The sequence below is a fragment of the Vanellus vanellus genome (assembly GCF_965231255.1).
Source record: "Vanellus vanellus genome assembly, chromosome: 1".
Lineage (NCBI taxonomy): Eukaryota > Metazoa > Chordata > Aves > Charadriiformes > Charadriidae > Vanellus > Vanellus vanellus.
This window is the reverse complement of record NC_138905.1, coordinates 76,547,608-76,563,286: the sequence shown is the minus strand read 5'-3', so window position 1 is coordinate 76,563,286 and position 15,679 is coordinate 76,547,608. Positions and strand designations below refer to the sequence as shown.

Genomic DNA, 15,679 nt, shown 5'->3' with positions numbered 1-15,679 from the left:
GTGTCTGAGGAGTGTTGCCAGCATGTACTTCTCAAGACTGGAATGATGAAACACTTCCCTACATGTTGAGCAGTTGTTCAAGGTTTTCTTCTAGATGTCAGGTGAGTTTTTTATGAATTCAGGAATGGTGTTCTCTGACACAAAGGCATTGCCACACTGGCTCCCAGCAGGTATGGGGAGCATGTTTGAGGGAAGGGAGGTGGTTGCAGGCAGCAGGAACATCAGTACCTCTTTCCTCATACAGGCATTGACATATAATGTTTTATTTTGCAGCCCACTTTAATGTGCAGAAACTAAACAATTTTGTTTATATAGTCTACTCTGCTGTCATCAGTATGTAATTCAACTGCATTGCAAATGAAAGAAAAAATGGGATGGGCAAAAGATGAGGCTGAATGTGACCTACACCTCTATCAGGTAGGTGCATGTGATACCAAACTTGGCCCTCTGCTGTGTGGGGTTCTCCCAGCACATCTTGGTGTTCTGGAAGGGTAAGTTTAGCAAGAAGTCCTCTGTTGAGATTAAAGAGCAGAAAAGTAGATTCTGTGTAACAACAGGGACGTGTGTGCTACTGCTGGTTTAGGGATATGTATGGGAGAACATATAGATTTTTCTAGGACAACAATGAGATGGTTCTGTTTGCAACACCAAGTTAAATGAATCTCTCTGAGAAGATACCTTCTGTGACACTTGTGCGGACAGCTGGTGGCTTTTGGACACCTATAGCTTAGCAGTGTTCCTGCTGCGTCTTGTTGCTTTCTCTCCTTTTTGTTGGTCTCTGGTGGCAGCGTGTAGCTTGCTGCTTCTAGAACTTAAGTGTTACCAACAGTGCGATGTTGAAAAGGCTGGTAAGAAATTGTCTAATGTTAAAAACAAACACAACAAAAACCCAAACTTATTCCTCTACCATGTTCCTTCACTTCCAACTAAGGATTTCTTTTGCTTGTCTCATTTTCCTACTGTCACTGCATACAACCTGTCATACTGTGACCAGCACTAGAGTGTTCTGTTAGCCAGTTTAACGATCTGTCATCTTGGACATCAGGATCTGCAGAAAGGACAAGTGCATGTTTTACATTCAAACAGGAGATTTAGAAGTTCTTTTAAACAGCAAAAGTGCTTTTAAAGCTTAATGTTTACTAACTAAAATGGAAAACTTCCTAAGCCAATGTAAATCTTTCCTGGGTATCTACAAAGAGATCCTAATAAAAGCAATTCTGCATGAAAACAGTGCCACTAGCTCGGTATTTTAACATAATCTTCTAATTCCAATGTGTTTGTTAAAAAGCCAAGCTATTTAAAGCTTTATTAGTTGTACAAAACAGTCCAATTCAGTTTCAAGCTGCCCTTCAGTTTTACCTCAGCTGAATAGCTGCTACATATATGTAGGACTTAGCTTGACATTTTTTACCTGTCTTTAAACAGAATTTGTGATATATTGAAAACAAGTTTCTCTTATGAGAAATCATGGGGAAGTGGAGAAAACATTACATTGCCAGTTTACAAATGTACTCCACTGACATTCTCATTTACACATCACAGAGAAAGGAACTGAGAGCTTGAACCAAGTCAAAGTGCCTTTTTTTAATCTTCAAGAAAAAAAAACAACTGTCACATCCTATCTGTACCAAAATATGTTTTGATCCAAAAATCAAAGCCCACTGGACTGTTTTTTGTTTATCCTTACTGCTCCTCTGTATTAGTAAACAGTTCCAGTGGTTCATTTGAAAGATAACTGCCTGTGTAGGAGACTATTAGTTTTCCAAGAGCAAATGAAGACTTTACAGAGCATTTTTTCTTTTGCTATATAGCAACATGAATAAAAGCACTAGAAATTGGCCTGCCTTTAAAGTATAAAAATAAGCTGATTAAATGGCAAAATGATGTATTTTTCTTACATGTTACTAACAAGGCTCACTTCAGATTCAGTATCTTGCTTTAATCATGAAGACATCCATCTTTTCAGTCAACTTTATTGATAAAATAAGTTTACTGTACAGTACACAACTCTAGCCATAAATTCTTTTCAAGCTATCTGCATTACAAAAATAACAGGTATGCAATGAAAAATAGTCACTCCACACACTGTGAAGGTTCTTTAAAATCCTAAAGTCATCAGGTCAGGGGAATGACAGGGGAGACATATCAAACGTGAAGACAAGGTGTTGATAAATTAAGTCACATTTTTTTAAATTTACAAAAATAAACACTAATCAAGCATTATTTCATAATAGAGCAACCTTAAAGAACTGCGACAGACTAACAACCCCTTCTCTGCTATACAGCTCTGGAGATTGTACTTGAAAGACAAACCAGAAAGTCAGCAATGAAACTGCATTCAGCATTAAATGGATATAAACGCCTCTGATACCAGTCAATGACTGAAAAGACACTTCTGAAAAGAATAACTTAATCAATGGAACCCAAAAATTCTCATAAATTTGCAACAGCAAAACACTCCATTAAAAAAAAATGTTGCTTCTGATAAGTCACCAAGCTACAGCAGAAATGCAAAATCTAAATTATAGAAGCATTGGCAAAGTTTTACAGAAAATAATAGCAGACAAGTAGATTTTGTGCTTGAGCTAAAGCATTCCCACAAAAATTCCCCCCAGGTGTTTAGCAAGTTTTGAAATGGTTAAAACTCTTTTTCCATGCACATTAATGTCCTCAATATATTCTTAAGCCTAGAAACAAGCTAAGGTGCTCTGGAAATAGAAGTAGCAGTTTATCCATTTATAAAAAAAAACCCAAACAACTGAAAACTTACAGAGCTTGATTTATCTGTCCTTTCAACTGTATTTCCTAGCGTATATATTAATTAATTGAAAACGAGCATTTATTCTCTGCTAAATGTTCCTTTCCCACCACTTCACTTGCTTCTCTTAAAGGCACTATGGGAAAGGTGGCAGCAACTGACAGTAACAGAACAAAAATATGAAGCTCCTTATAAATTAGTTGAGTGGGCCTTAGACCTGTGGTGCGTTTGACACAGTACAGTTTCCCTGGGCTCAAGGTTAGAGGAAACTGTGTTTAAAACTGACACACTTAGAAGTGCTTGATGCTTAATTCTTCTTGCACTGTTGCAACTGAAAATCAAATTTGATTAAATGACAGTTGATTCCAGAGCAGGAGTTCAACTCATTGGGCTAGGTGAGTTATTAAACAGCAAAAATATTCAACTGTGGGTGGCACTTGTAGATCTGGTTTCTTGTGGTTGAAAGCTTTCTGCTTCTTGGAGTATGCATTCCAAGTAAAGAATACATTAACATGCTGGACAAAAAGTGACGATACACATCAATACTAGGGATGTTCTTGCTGCCTTGACCAAGAAGTGGTAGTCTGACAAACAAAAGCCAAATACAGATTATTTCCTCACCTCTTTACTACAAGCCTGTCTTGTGTAGCACTTCTATTGTATCTGCATATGATGTAAGCTGTGCATTGATCTATAAAAGCCAATTCCTTTTCACTTCTGCAAGTATTTCAGGATAAAAAGCTAGCACTCTATTTGTCAGTATAGTATATTGAAACTCTTCTTAATGCAAATGCAACACATACCTGAAATTTACTTAAAAGCCTCCTTGATGGCTATTTAGTACTCAAAGGAAAATTAAGAGTATTGATTGCAGGCGTGCAGGCTGCCAACTTTGCCATAGAGCTTCTCCCTCCTCCCCCCAACCACCTTTCTGCTGCTGCTGTTTGGGTGCTTGCAAACTGCCATTTCCCAGTCAGGAAGTCTGGGCAGGCAACCAAGAGAAGAAATCAATGGGACTAATGTGGCTTCTCACCTATAGAGAACTGAGCCTGCTTTTCTCTCACAGAAGTAAAAGCCATGGCAGAATGATACTATGCTGTGTTCCAGAAAGCAATACAGTGGAAGCAGCTCTTCTCATGTTTTGAAAATATGATTAAGTATACATATTTTAAAGAATCTTGTTCAATTTAAAATAATAAATATTGAACAACTGCAAAAGCATTGCTTATGTTTAGACAATTGGCCTTATATTTGAACAGGATACTCTGTGGCTAAATAAGAGAAATCCTTAAGTTTTATGCTGCCAATGTACCCTTTCCATTAAATGGGTTTGTTGCAAAATGAGAATTTTTTAAAAACTTATTAAAAGGAAAAAATATAATGTGGATCATGCACAAAGTATATTCTTAAGTTGCTACTCTCTACCCAGAGATCAGACTTTAAATCTTACCTTTATTATATAATAGGTGCAGTGAAGCTTTGTATGAGCAATAACTTATATAAATTATGTGAAATCTTGTCTTTTACCTGTAAAATGACTTCATATAAAAATAATTCCCAATTCAGTAAGTGCATTAATCCATCTCCTACTGAAGTTAGATCTATGGCAATTAATCTGTCACTAAGGTTTCTGTAGAATACCAATTTTAACTTATTTTTATGCAGTATAAAAGCCACTAAACTGGAGTTTAAGATGCATTAGCTTGCTGGTGCCCTATTCAGTAACAAGTGCTTGACAAGTGACCCCTGATACTCCGTTTGTAAAGTGTGCAATTGAAGCTTGTTAACTTCCACAGTCTTCAGCTTTTCCTCAGGCTCAAATCACTGCTTGTTACTAATCCTGACAGAGATGTGCTCTCTGATGCATCTTCTTTCTTGAGGTTCAGGAATGATTCTCTAGTTATTTGAAGAATTTCTCTCAAGCCTTTGTTTTCTTGCTATAACCGAAGAAAGAAAAGGCATTTAATGGTAATTTAACTCCAGAAAGTAATCAAGAAAACGACATTAATTATCTCCCCTTCCCTCTACTCCAAACTTACATATAAGGATTAAGACAGATGATTCTACGATTTGCAGTCAGGTAGTACTATGTTATCTTCTAAAACTAACAACATGAGGTTTATGACCCTCTTGCTCTTTTGAATGGGCATTAAGCATCAAAAAAAAAAAAAAAAGCCCAAAACACAAAACAGGTAAGAAAAGGGTAATTAAGTTCAAGTGTTGCATTAAAAAAAAAAAAAAAAAAAAACCAATCCTGTTCTTTCCACACACCTGACTGATAATGAGCTGCTTTGCTAGCACTTAATCAAAGAGCAATAGTGTTGATCTTCCAATAATAAGCAAAGGAGAATCCCCCCAAAAGCACAAAATTATTGTTATTAAAAAAAAAAATAATTTAAAAGCCAAAGGTGGGGGTATTATTTGCATCCTAGTGTCTTCTTACAATGAATTTGTATTATTTCCTAGCTCTTTGCTACACTCAGACTTAAAGAGAAGCTTAAGATGGTATATAAATATAAATCGCTTATTTCTGGTGATGAAGTATCACCTATGCAGGACTTGAATGTAAGCTATAGTGGGGAAAATACTACTTACAGCCCATTCAACAAGGAAAGTAACAAAGTAGCAGTGTGAGTGAATGGTACAGTAACTCAACAGAAATAATTGTTGTAACATTCACTCCCTTGCTATTTGTGCCATTGCAGTTTTGATTTCGTACTTACCTCAAGCTGAATGATACGTTCCTGCTCTTTACAGCCATGCTTTTCATCGATTTCAATGGCTTTTCTCATTACTGCTGCCATTTCTGTAATTTGGTCCACATGCACTTGCAGTTCCTAAGACAAAAATAAAATTATGACTGCTTTAGTAATATATTTTTTGCATTACTAAAAATAAGCAAAACATTAAATATGCATTTTAACTGCTGTGCCACTTAATAAAAATGTGAACACAGACCTAAATTTGTGAAAACAAATGAGCTGCCTAACTTTACAGCATGAGTAGCCACTGTGATCCTGTTTATTTCAATAAATCTGGTTTGCCACACAGTGACCCCTTTTATTAGAATTTTACATAAAAAAAAAAAAGCTTAAATGACTGTCTTCCATAGCTTCCACATCTTCTGAATGGCTACAAGTAGTTAGCCATGTGCTTGTTCTGATAGGGCCTTGCTGTGTTGCAAGAGTTGATGTACATCATTTGAGATATGCAGAAAGACTAAACTCACCTGAAAACAGCAGGGTCTGTGACATTTTTTCCATTTGTTTGAAACCTGATCTCAAGTCTGATATGGCCAATACCAGCCCATGGGTAGGTATTTACCTACCTTACTATGTCATATATTAGGAAACTCAGATCTGTCTTTCGCCTTTTTTTTTTTTTTTTTTTTTTAGATACTTATGCTTGAATCCACTTCTAATTCCTGCTTATCTGGCAGGACTTCAGAAGCACTTGTCCTTGCTGAATTGTAAGAAAAACTTTTGTCCTCGCTGACCTCTTTGTGTATGTTCATTAATGCTGGTAGGGTAATTTTCTATTATAAATAACTAATTACCACATCTTGCTGAAAAATTCAAGGAAGAGGAAAAAGAGTAGTACTTTGGTTTGCTCTTGTCCTGTTCCCTTACCAGGAGTGGGATGATAGAAACCAAACATGGGCATAACAGCCTTTGCAAGGAAGCTAGATTTTTAGATAACCTTCACTGTTTGCAGAGAAGTGATCTCTGCCTGGACCTTGTGGTGGGACAGTTTATTTTCTCACTGGCCAACCTACCAGCAGGAAATGTTTAAAGGGTCAATACTTCTTTTCCCCCAGCAGATCTAGATAAAGAGCCTATGCCTTTGGCATTCATTGCTGTTCAGTTAAGCCAAATATTGTAATGGTATTTCCCAAAGGTGTTATTTTTCATTGTCTCTTCCTCAACTTGTCTTTTACTCCAACTCTACTATCGCACCAGCCTCTCCTTTGGACAAAATTCACAATAGCTACTAACTAACCAGACCAGAACAGTAGGAGTAAAATGAAGAATGGTATAGACTAAAGTTAAGTCCCACCTTTAAATTATGAGTTTGACTGGAGGACCATAGATACATCTAGCAGAGGATCAGCTTGCCTTTAAACTTCCAGAAATTATTAAAGTACCATCAAGAACAGCCTCACTTGGAATCATGAACTTTACCTGACCAAAACAAATATACTTTACTAAAACAAACACTGGCCCTTTCCCTCCTTTCTTCTCTGCCATTCCAATTGCCAAAGCTATGGTTTAGCTGTTTACTCATTAAATGCCCACTCAGAGCATAGAGGGGAGAAAAAAAAAAGAGAGGGGAAAAATACCCCTAAACTCGCTGTGAATCTTTTTCTTCTCAGCTTCCAGTGAAGGTCATTACATTAAACATTTTTTCAATGAAAAACTAAATTTAGCTTGAAAGGAAGCTGTCATCAGTGGTAAAAGAATGAGTTGTCAAGGATGCACCCTTGAGAAGGACTGGGAAAGAGTTAGTGGTTTTTAGATAAACTGCTGTCCTTCCTACTTCCACTTTTGCCTGCTTATGTGGCCTCTTGATCAACACGATGTAGAGCCTGTTCCAAGGTCACTAACATTACATCAGATACTAACAAAGTTTCAAGGTTCTAGACTGGAAGGCAGAGGTGTAAAACTTATATGCTGTAATATTAAACAATGCAATCAAAGTGTTTCTTAATAAAAAGATAGCCTCAAACATCAACAAACACTTTTTGTATCACTCTCCTTTTTATTTGCTGTACTTTTTTTTTTTTTTTTCCTCTTGGGAGAAAGAAAACACACGTTTTTAGGGCTTGTTTCAGTTGAGCGAATTCAAACAGCACACTTAGATCAGGGTCATTACTACAAACATACATTTTTTGCATGCATACAACACTGCTAAAAGAAATTGGTTTTCTGTTGAAAGGAGGCGCTTGTTGAGCTGCAGAAATCAATTTTTTTTTTTTTAATAATCTTTTGTAAATAGGCACTAAAGTTAATAGCTGCTACTTCAGACAACAGCGATTACTGGTAACAGTGAGATGAATTCCTTAGATATGATGGATTTCTTTGTTAACAGGAGGGATGTATTTAAAAACTGCTTCAAGATTGTTCAATCTTACTGAATATGAAGGCTGATCAGAAGAAGAAACAAAGGAACTCCAGAAATTCTAAGTGTCAGGATAAGGGTGATAAATCCTCTTCATGAGGCATTCTTGTGGGATCAGATTTAACCAAAATGTTGAAGCCTAAATCTCATGTTTAAATAATATTGGGGTTTTTTTGTGTGTGTGTTTGTTTGTTTTTTTTTTTTTTGTACCTCAAGCTTTTAACCCTAAGTTAAGTGTTCCTAAATAAAATTTCAAAGCCCGTTTCAGGACAGATATAATATTATCCTCTTGTCTTGGATATGAATTTATGCTCTCCAGAAGCTGTAAGATATGTTATACTATATGCTAAGGCAACTTCTCTTGAAAAGGATACATATTTATAATTTTTTAGGCATTTATATTAAAGATACAGTTCTAATCCAAGAAATTCTTTCATATCAATCTAAGTAGTCCCACTGATTTCAATGGCACTAATTACATACATATGATTTTGTAAGGAGACAAGAAAGCATTGAATTCTTAAGCTTTGTTTTCCCGGTAGGCAGACCCTAACTCTGCTTTGCAGACTTAGTTTGTTGAGGTCAAAGATGATGAAACACTTAAAACTAATGTTAGTCTGCACGGTTACAGGGCTCTCTGATAATTAGATTTCAATTACAGTGTAATACAATACTTTGTTAGAAAAGTTCCTGTTTAGACCTTAGTGACCTAAAATGATGAATTTTCCTGAAAATATATTAAAAAAGCCTAAACTATATATTAATGCTATAAAAACATATATTAATCTTATATGAAGCTGCTGAATATTCATATATACCTCACTCATGATTGTTTACAAAAATGTTGCTTGACAGCACTTTGCGTTTCTTGTTTTCAAAAGCCATAAGATGAAGCCCACCTAATATCAGCAACTTTCACCACCATTCAAGCATCTCAGGCTCCCCTGGATTCTACTTAGCAATCCTGACCAGTACTGAAACAAGAACCAGGGGCTGACACAGGAAAGAGGAAAAGTTTATGCTCAGTTATTTAGTGTTCAAAAGAGCTTTTAAAATGTATTTTTTTAAATTTACGGTATTTAGGAGAAAAAATATTTTAATGTTGAATTTAATAAGCTTACTCTTCCTGCTCTCCCCAGTAAGTGCTAATTATTTGTTAGAGTCACAAGCATAAGTTAAAACCTGTCTAAATGTTTGAATGTTACTGAGATCTGTTACTGGCATCGGGAAGCATAATAGGGCAGTTGCCTTAAAAACCTAGGCAAAACAAAAGTCCTTAAGTAGGTACAGTAACGAAATGCTACTTGATAAGAGCTTAAATAAATTAGAAGCTAGTAAGGTTGACTTACTACCGATCAAGTTTCCTGTTTGCTTTTCATGAACTGGATTATAAAAATTAGTACTGCTTAGTACAATGACATAAAAACTGAGACAAAGTAAGCTTTGAACTGTAAGCTTAGTAACCTAACTTAAGCATTAACTAAAAAAAACAAGGGGGAAAAAAAGTCATTACCTTGGAATGTTGCTCTTTTAACTTCATTATTATACTTGGATCATCCTTTTTGCTTGCCATAAGCAACCTAAACATCTGTTCTCTGTACTTGCTCATTATGAGTTCCAAAGCAGACTGATGTTCTTCAAGAGATGTGCGTAGTTCTACCAACATAATTTTAAATTCAGTTAAAGTTTAACAGAGAAGAACTGAAACAAAATGCAAAAGTACTTCACCTTGAAAAAAACTAAATAAGCCCTTAACTGAGTGTTCCCTCTCCTTGTCTACATAGGCTCTGCAAATGTCTTCAGTGGTGACTGCCCTGGGAAAATTCTTGTTCAGTCAGAAACAGATGGTCTTTTGTTAATATGACTTCATATTCAATCCCTTTAGCTGATATAAGCCACGCCAATTGTAGCTGAGGAGAGCTTTACTCTAGCTGCTATAAGGAACACTGTACACTGGAAAGAAGTTTACAGATCTGTTTCAATCTGCAGCTTAGTAAAATAAGAGTTAAAAAATGCTAGTATTCAAAATATACTAAAGGACAAAACTCCTGACATTAAGGCAAGATTCATATGAATCAAGATAATTGACTCCTTTGCTGAATATAACTGTTGGAATACCTAAGGTATTCCAGGAGGAACAGTATATTCCTAGCGTACAGAATTCCAGAAGGAATTATACTACTACACTTAAACTACAACTTGTTCTGACTAAATTGCTCCTAAATTAGTTCTTTTTAGCAGTGGGAAAACGCATTTCCAAACAGATACCTATACTGCAGAATTAAGTTCTATTTATCTCCTTACTTGTGCTGAACATTATATAAGGACTGAAAAAGTAATTTTCCACAACTCTGTTTTTCTGTTAATCATAGTCCTGGTGACTAGACATTAGGACTTTTTATTAAACTATGTTCAATTAAACTGACTAAGATTAGAATAAAGTAATTCTTCTACAATAATTTTTTGAGAATGGACCAATGGTAAAAATTCTCACTGATTCCAGTGGTGCAGGCTGGAACTTGAAAAGAACAGAACAGTCAGGTCTTACCTTTATTCTCCTGTTGTAATTCCCTAATCTGTCTGTTTTCTTGTTGGATACCCATTACTAACGTAGACCGAGGACGATGTCTTGCTACTTCATTGAGCTCTTGAATTTCTTCTTGGTACTAGTTATTAAAAATAACACAACATATTCGAGTAACTGAAGGGAAGCATTACTCAGCAAGTCTCAAAGGACCAGCTCTAATGTCAATCAGAGTCTGTAACCAGCAAGATAATGCTAATTTTAAAATAATTATATAACACAAACAAACAAACACGCTTCTGAAGGTATTGCTAACATACTGCCCTTTAGAGACACTAAAGTATTGTCTTTGGTTTTAAATGAGTTTCAGACCTCAGATGTGTGTAGGGGGCATGATTTATCCTTCAATTAATGCAGGTCAAATTCACCACCAAGTAATTTAAAAGTGATATACATATGGTAAAGAAAAACCATGGGGTATTAACCTCTAGGTAGTTACCGTGGCTTCCCAATACCTTAAACCACAAAGCTGTATGGGTACAAGTCCTGTGGACGTGAATGAATGGATCCTGACTCTAAACAAATGAATAAATATAATGCTCTTGATTCGAAGTCATTGAGCCTCTTCATGACTAGTTTTAAGGGATGAAGCATATGCAGGCTTTTATTATTTTACAGGCCCATTAACACATCCTGTGTTCTACTAAAATGACAGGATGAACTCCCATATGGGAAGTCAGTAGATACCTTTATGTTTTTCCCAGAGGTTCTCTAGTGAAAGTCACGCTCAATCTAACAACATGCCTTGGACAGTTTAACATCAGAATGGAAATGATTACAAATAAGCTTAAGAGGTTTCTTTGAAACAAAAGGAGACTGTGAAAAGATATTCTGAACAGAAGCAAGCATGACAGTGCCTCTATATGATTAAATGTGTATCTTGAAATTAATAAAACAAGTAGTATTTCACAAAAGAGCAAAACAAAAGACACCACACAATGGTTTGTAAGATACCAACACCGTTTCTACCAGCGTTCTTCAAATAATTTCTAGTTTTCAATATTTATGCTACAGTAACAGAGAAAACTTCTTCACAGGATCAAACTAAATATATAAACAACCTATTTTTAGATCATAGTCACACCTATAATGAAAATATTTAGTATAGCATTAAAGGATTAACCAAACAACATACTGATTCTACATTCTACTGTAACACACAAAAATTACTTTAAATTATTTGTTTCCAAGTTGTTCTTTTAATGGAGTAAACAAAGTTGAAACACAAACCTGTTTCATTGCTTCAACCCGCTTGTTAAGAGCTGTAGTTTGTTCAATAAGAGCTTCTGCTGCATTGTCATGTTCCCTTAGCCGTTCCACCAGTGCTTTCGCATCTGCTAAGGCTTTTTCAATTGTGCAACTCATTTCTAAAGATTAGAAATGTATTATTTTCACACCACCACCTCTTTGCTATACAGAGAACAGCTCTCTATGTGATACATACACTACTTTTTTTTTAAGTCTAAAGCAGCTGAATACAACCTTTCCCTCAGAAACATCAAAACATTTTGATGTCTTTTAGGAGTAGGAAAAATTTGTATAAAGAATACCCTAAAGCCTGCCTTTCCTTTTCCTCCTTTTTAATTGCTGTTGAGACTATATATCAGAGCAAGGAAATGAAAGTAAACTTTGTGTTGTGAGGAGAGTATCAATATACTAAGTGCAATATGGAAACTGAGCAGTCATTCTGTAAGTAGCAGAGAGAAAAATATTACATTAATTATTTAATTTTTCAATACTACCTTTTTTAATGTCAGATATACTTCAAGGTATTTGAAAAGTATAAATCCAGCACAAAAGAAAATGCCAAATGACTACAGCTGGCTAGAAGATTTTGATGAATTATATCAGCTCAAACTGACAGAGCAGAGAAAATTACTTAGGGAAAATTCAGAAAACTGAAGCTTGTGCTTTCTTCATGTCTATAGATGAACACAAACATCAGTGCATGGAATGAAACTGTAAAATTTTCAACAGGATAGAGAAAGACAGCAACTTAGCTAAGAAAAAGAACCGACTGCATAGTTAAAATACCAGCCTTATAATTGCAGTAGTTTGTTTGCAGAAATTACCTAGTGCTAGAATTGCTAAACTTGCAAAATGCTTGTACATACTACCATTTCCAAAACCACTGTCCTTTACATTGATTTGTTTCATATTCATTCTTGATAAAGTTTCAAGACCAAGATTTTCAGCCTAAGTCTTTTTTCTTTTAAGAAACCTTACACTTCTACTGAAAAAGAAATCTACTTAACCCCCTTGAACTTTTCTTCAGCAGTCAGACAGCATCTATAGAGGCTTATCACAGTTATGCGCCTTATTAATATAAGGCTTGATATTTGTTTCAGAAAACTTTCTAAAGAACTGAAAGAATGGACTAAATCCATTTCTTAGCCAGACCATTTGCTTAAAGGAGAGATTGTTTATTAAGCATAAAAGGTTAGTGAGCCTTTTCTGAGCTACAGGAAAAAAGCTTGCTCCAAGTTGATTTTCTGACTTTCTTAGGCACCTTGACAAATCATAGCCGAGGATCTTTTAAGCCAAGCTTAAAGAAATCCTCATGTTTTTCCCAACTGATGTTTTCCCACTTTCCAGGTAAGTAGTAGAAATAAGGATATTTCAAACATCAGCAATTCCACCATTCCCCTCAAAAGATTTACAAACATAGCAGGAGTATCTTGCCCTTATGCATTAAGGTGGGGGAAAACTAAGCAAAACAGCAGCAGTTTGGAATGTTCTCTCTGAAGAGCTCTTGTGCACCCAGAATGTCCTGAAAGGTCCAACCTCTCAAAAGCATTTTAATTTGGTAATTTCATTAGCTGCTCCCTCTGCTCTGAGGAGCACCTGTAATATTTACTTCACTTTTTTAATGTAGAAGGGTCTTTCAGGGACCATCACAGAAAGGTTGAGACTTGTTTACTGACAAAGGAGCTTCTGTAAATGAGCTTTGTGTTTGCACAGAGCACAACTATTTTAACCTGCATTTTCTGATTCATGTGTTATCGAAAGCATCAGCATTTTGACACCTACAAGTTTCCTATACGCATTTGTAATGTTAATTCCTTCCTGTTTATCAACTAGAGTTTTTATTTTAACTTCCATATGACGTATGTATGTGTTTGAGGTACCAAGTCAAGTTCTTCAGCAGACTGGTGTGTTATCACAGGTAGTTAATTTATTCACGCTGGTTTAGCAGTTTGAGGTCTTTTTAATATTATGTAGACAGGGATCATACTGCATTGTTTTTAAGCATGTGCTTTTTCTTGCTCCTCTTTTCTCCTTCCAATTCTGGTCTCATGTTCTTACTGGACTACAAAAATATCACAGATGAAAAATGACCTTCCACACTAGCTGGCTAAACTGTTACTTACAGAAATTGACTTAATCGGATCCATATTTAAGAAGAATTTGAAGAGCAGTCTTTAGCTCAATTTATGGCTGGTGAATTCCCTAGCCAGTATAAACAAAGCCTCTCAGGCTTCTCCATGAGCTTGGAATACATTTGGCATTCAGACTACAATGCAGTTAACACCTCTGATAATTTGTATGCATCAATATAAATTTTTAAACACAGTACATATTCACTCTCCTATGCACTTTCTCATTTTGACCCAAACCAACCACACAAGATAAAAAGAAACTCATTTGTAGCAAAGCCACCGGCGTTCTTTTTCACAGCGAATGAGCTGGGGAAGACACATATACACCTTGTGTGGAACGCAGCTGTGCAAATACCACTGTGACATCCACCTGTCACCACAGCAGCTTCAGCGGGCCAGAGGCCATCTCCTGCTTTCAGGCAGGATTTGTACCTCAAAAAGGAGAGTTACTATGTGTATTGTGGTAACTCATAGTGGCTCCAAATCTTGATTAGAATTCCTTTGGGCAAGACATTGGCCCTAATCCTTAGAATTTAAAATTCTCTGTAGTTGCTCATCTGGCTGCCTACAAAACCCAAAACTTATGTCTCATCCTAAAATAGATCTAAATCTGTGAGTTAACCTGGACATTTAGGAAAAAAAAAAAAACAACCAATTAATCAAATATATTTGACTCAAACCAATTCTTATTGTATATTAATTGTTTTTACAAGCACGAGGACTATAGCAGCTGAACCTAATGATTTCTGAACTCTACCCTACAAAAGATGCCCAGTTGCAAATACATTTGTTAGCCTGCAATCCTACCAACAGGGTCAACAGGTAGCAAGAGCAACAACTCAAACAACATAGCAATACTGCTACTACATATTCATTTCCTGTCACTTCCTGCTATTTACTAATTGCTTTCATTATCAAATTCGGCTGCCCCTAAAAAAAAACCAAACCCAACGCCAAAGAATAAACATTTTTTTTGCCTCCCTCTAGTTCTCCGTCTCTTCTGTCCTTCCTAGCCTTACTGAAAACTACCTTTCCCCATAGCCTAACGCTTCACTTTTTTCCTCCCCGCAGTTACCGTGGAGAGACTGAACCACGCTGCGGCGAATCAAGAGTTGCAGGCTGGGTGCGAACGCCCATGAGCACTCTCCGTGCAGAAGGGGGGTCCCCGGCAGGCTGACCACGCGCCTCCCGCCAACAACAGGCCCAGCCCGAACGCGGAGCCACCGCCGCAGCCCGCTCAAACCCCGGGCCGACCTCCGGGCCGGGGAACGGGGGGTGGTGGTGGTGCAGCAGCGCTCTCTCAGGGAGGGTCGCCGCCTCCTCCACCCACCCCCACCCCCCTTCTCCCCACCGCGAGAACGGATGCCAGTCATGACTGTCGCGACACTGGCACCTGCCGCGATACGGCGGGGACGTGAGGGCCGATGAAGGCTCCTTCCCAAAGCCAGGCGGGAGGACTCGCCCCTGGGGGGTGACCCGGGGGGGGTTGGGGGGCTCCTCCTCCTCCCTCGCACCCCTCGTGACGTCACGGCCCAACGCGAGTCCGTTGGGCTCCCAACCGCCCGGCGGCGGTAACGGCACCCCCTCGCTCCCCTCCCCCCGCCCCGGCTAACCCCCAAACGTCCCTTCCCCGCCTCGCGCCACTCACTCATGACCGGCGGCTCCGGCAGCGCCCGGCGCCGGGGTTGAAGCCCCGACCGGCCCGCCCCGCTGTCAAATGGCGGCGGGCCCCAGGGGGAAGCGGAGGAGGAGCGAGGGAGGCGCGTCCCCGCCAGTGGGCGGGACGGAGCGGCGTGAGGTGAGGGCGGCCCGCGCTCCCTTGCCGGCGGCACCGGGCGA

The 15,679-nt window shown here is 37.8% G+C and overlaps 1 protein-coding gene across 1 annotated transcript; it reads right to left on the bottom strand.

The window, feature by feature from the left end:
• Positions 1-1,662: 1,662 nt before the first annotated feature.
• Positions 1,663-15,560, bottom strand: FGFR1OP2 (FGFR1 oncogene partner 2). Its single transcript, XM_082481476.1, has 6 exons — positions 15,489-15,560; positions 11,691-11,827; positions 10,425-10,542; positions 9,390-9,532; positions 5,482-5,595; positions 1,663-4,695 (listed from the first exon to the last, which is right to left on the bottom strand). The coding sequence occupies exons 1-6, from the start codon at positions 15,490-15,492 to the stop codon at positions 4,558-4,560; spliced, it is 654 nt and encodes a 217-aa protein (XP_082337602.1). The 5' UTR covers positions 15,493-15,560; the 3' UTR covers positions 1,663-4,557.
• Between the last annotated feature and the right edge of the window lie 119 nt (positions 15,561-15,679).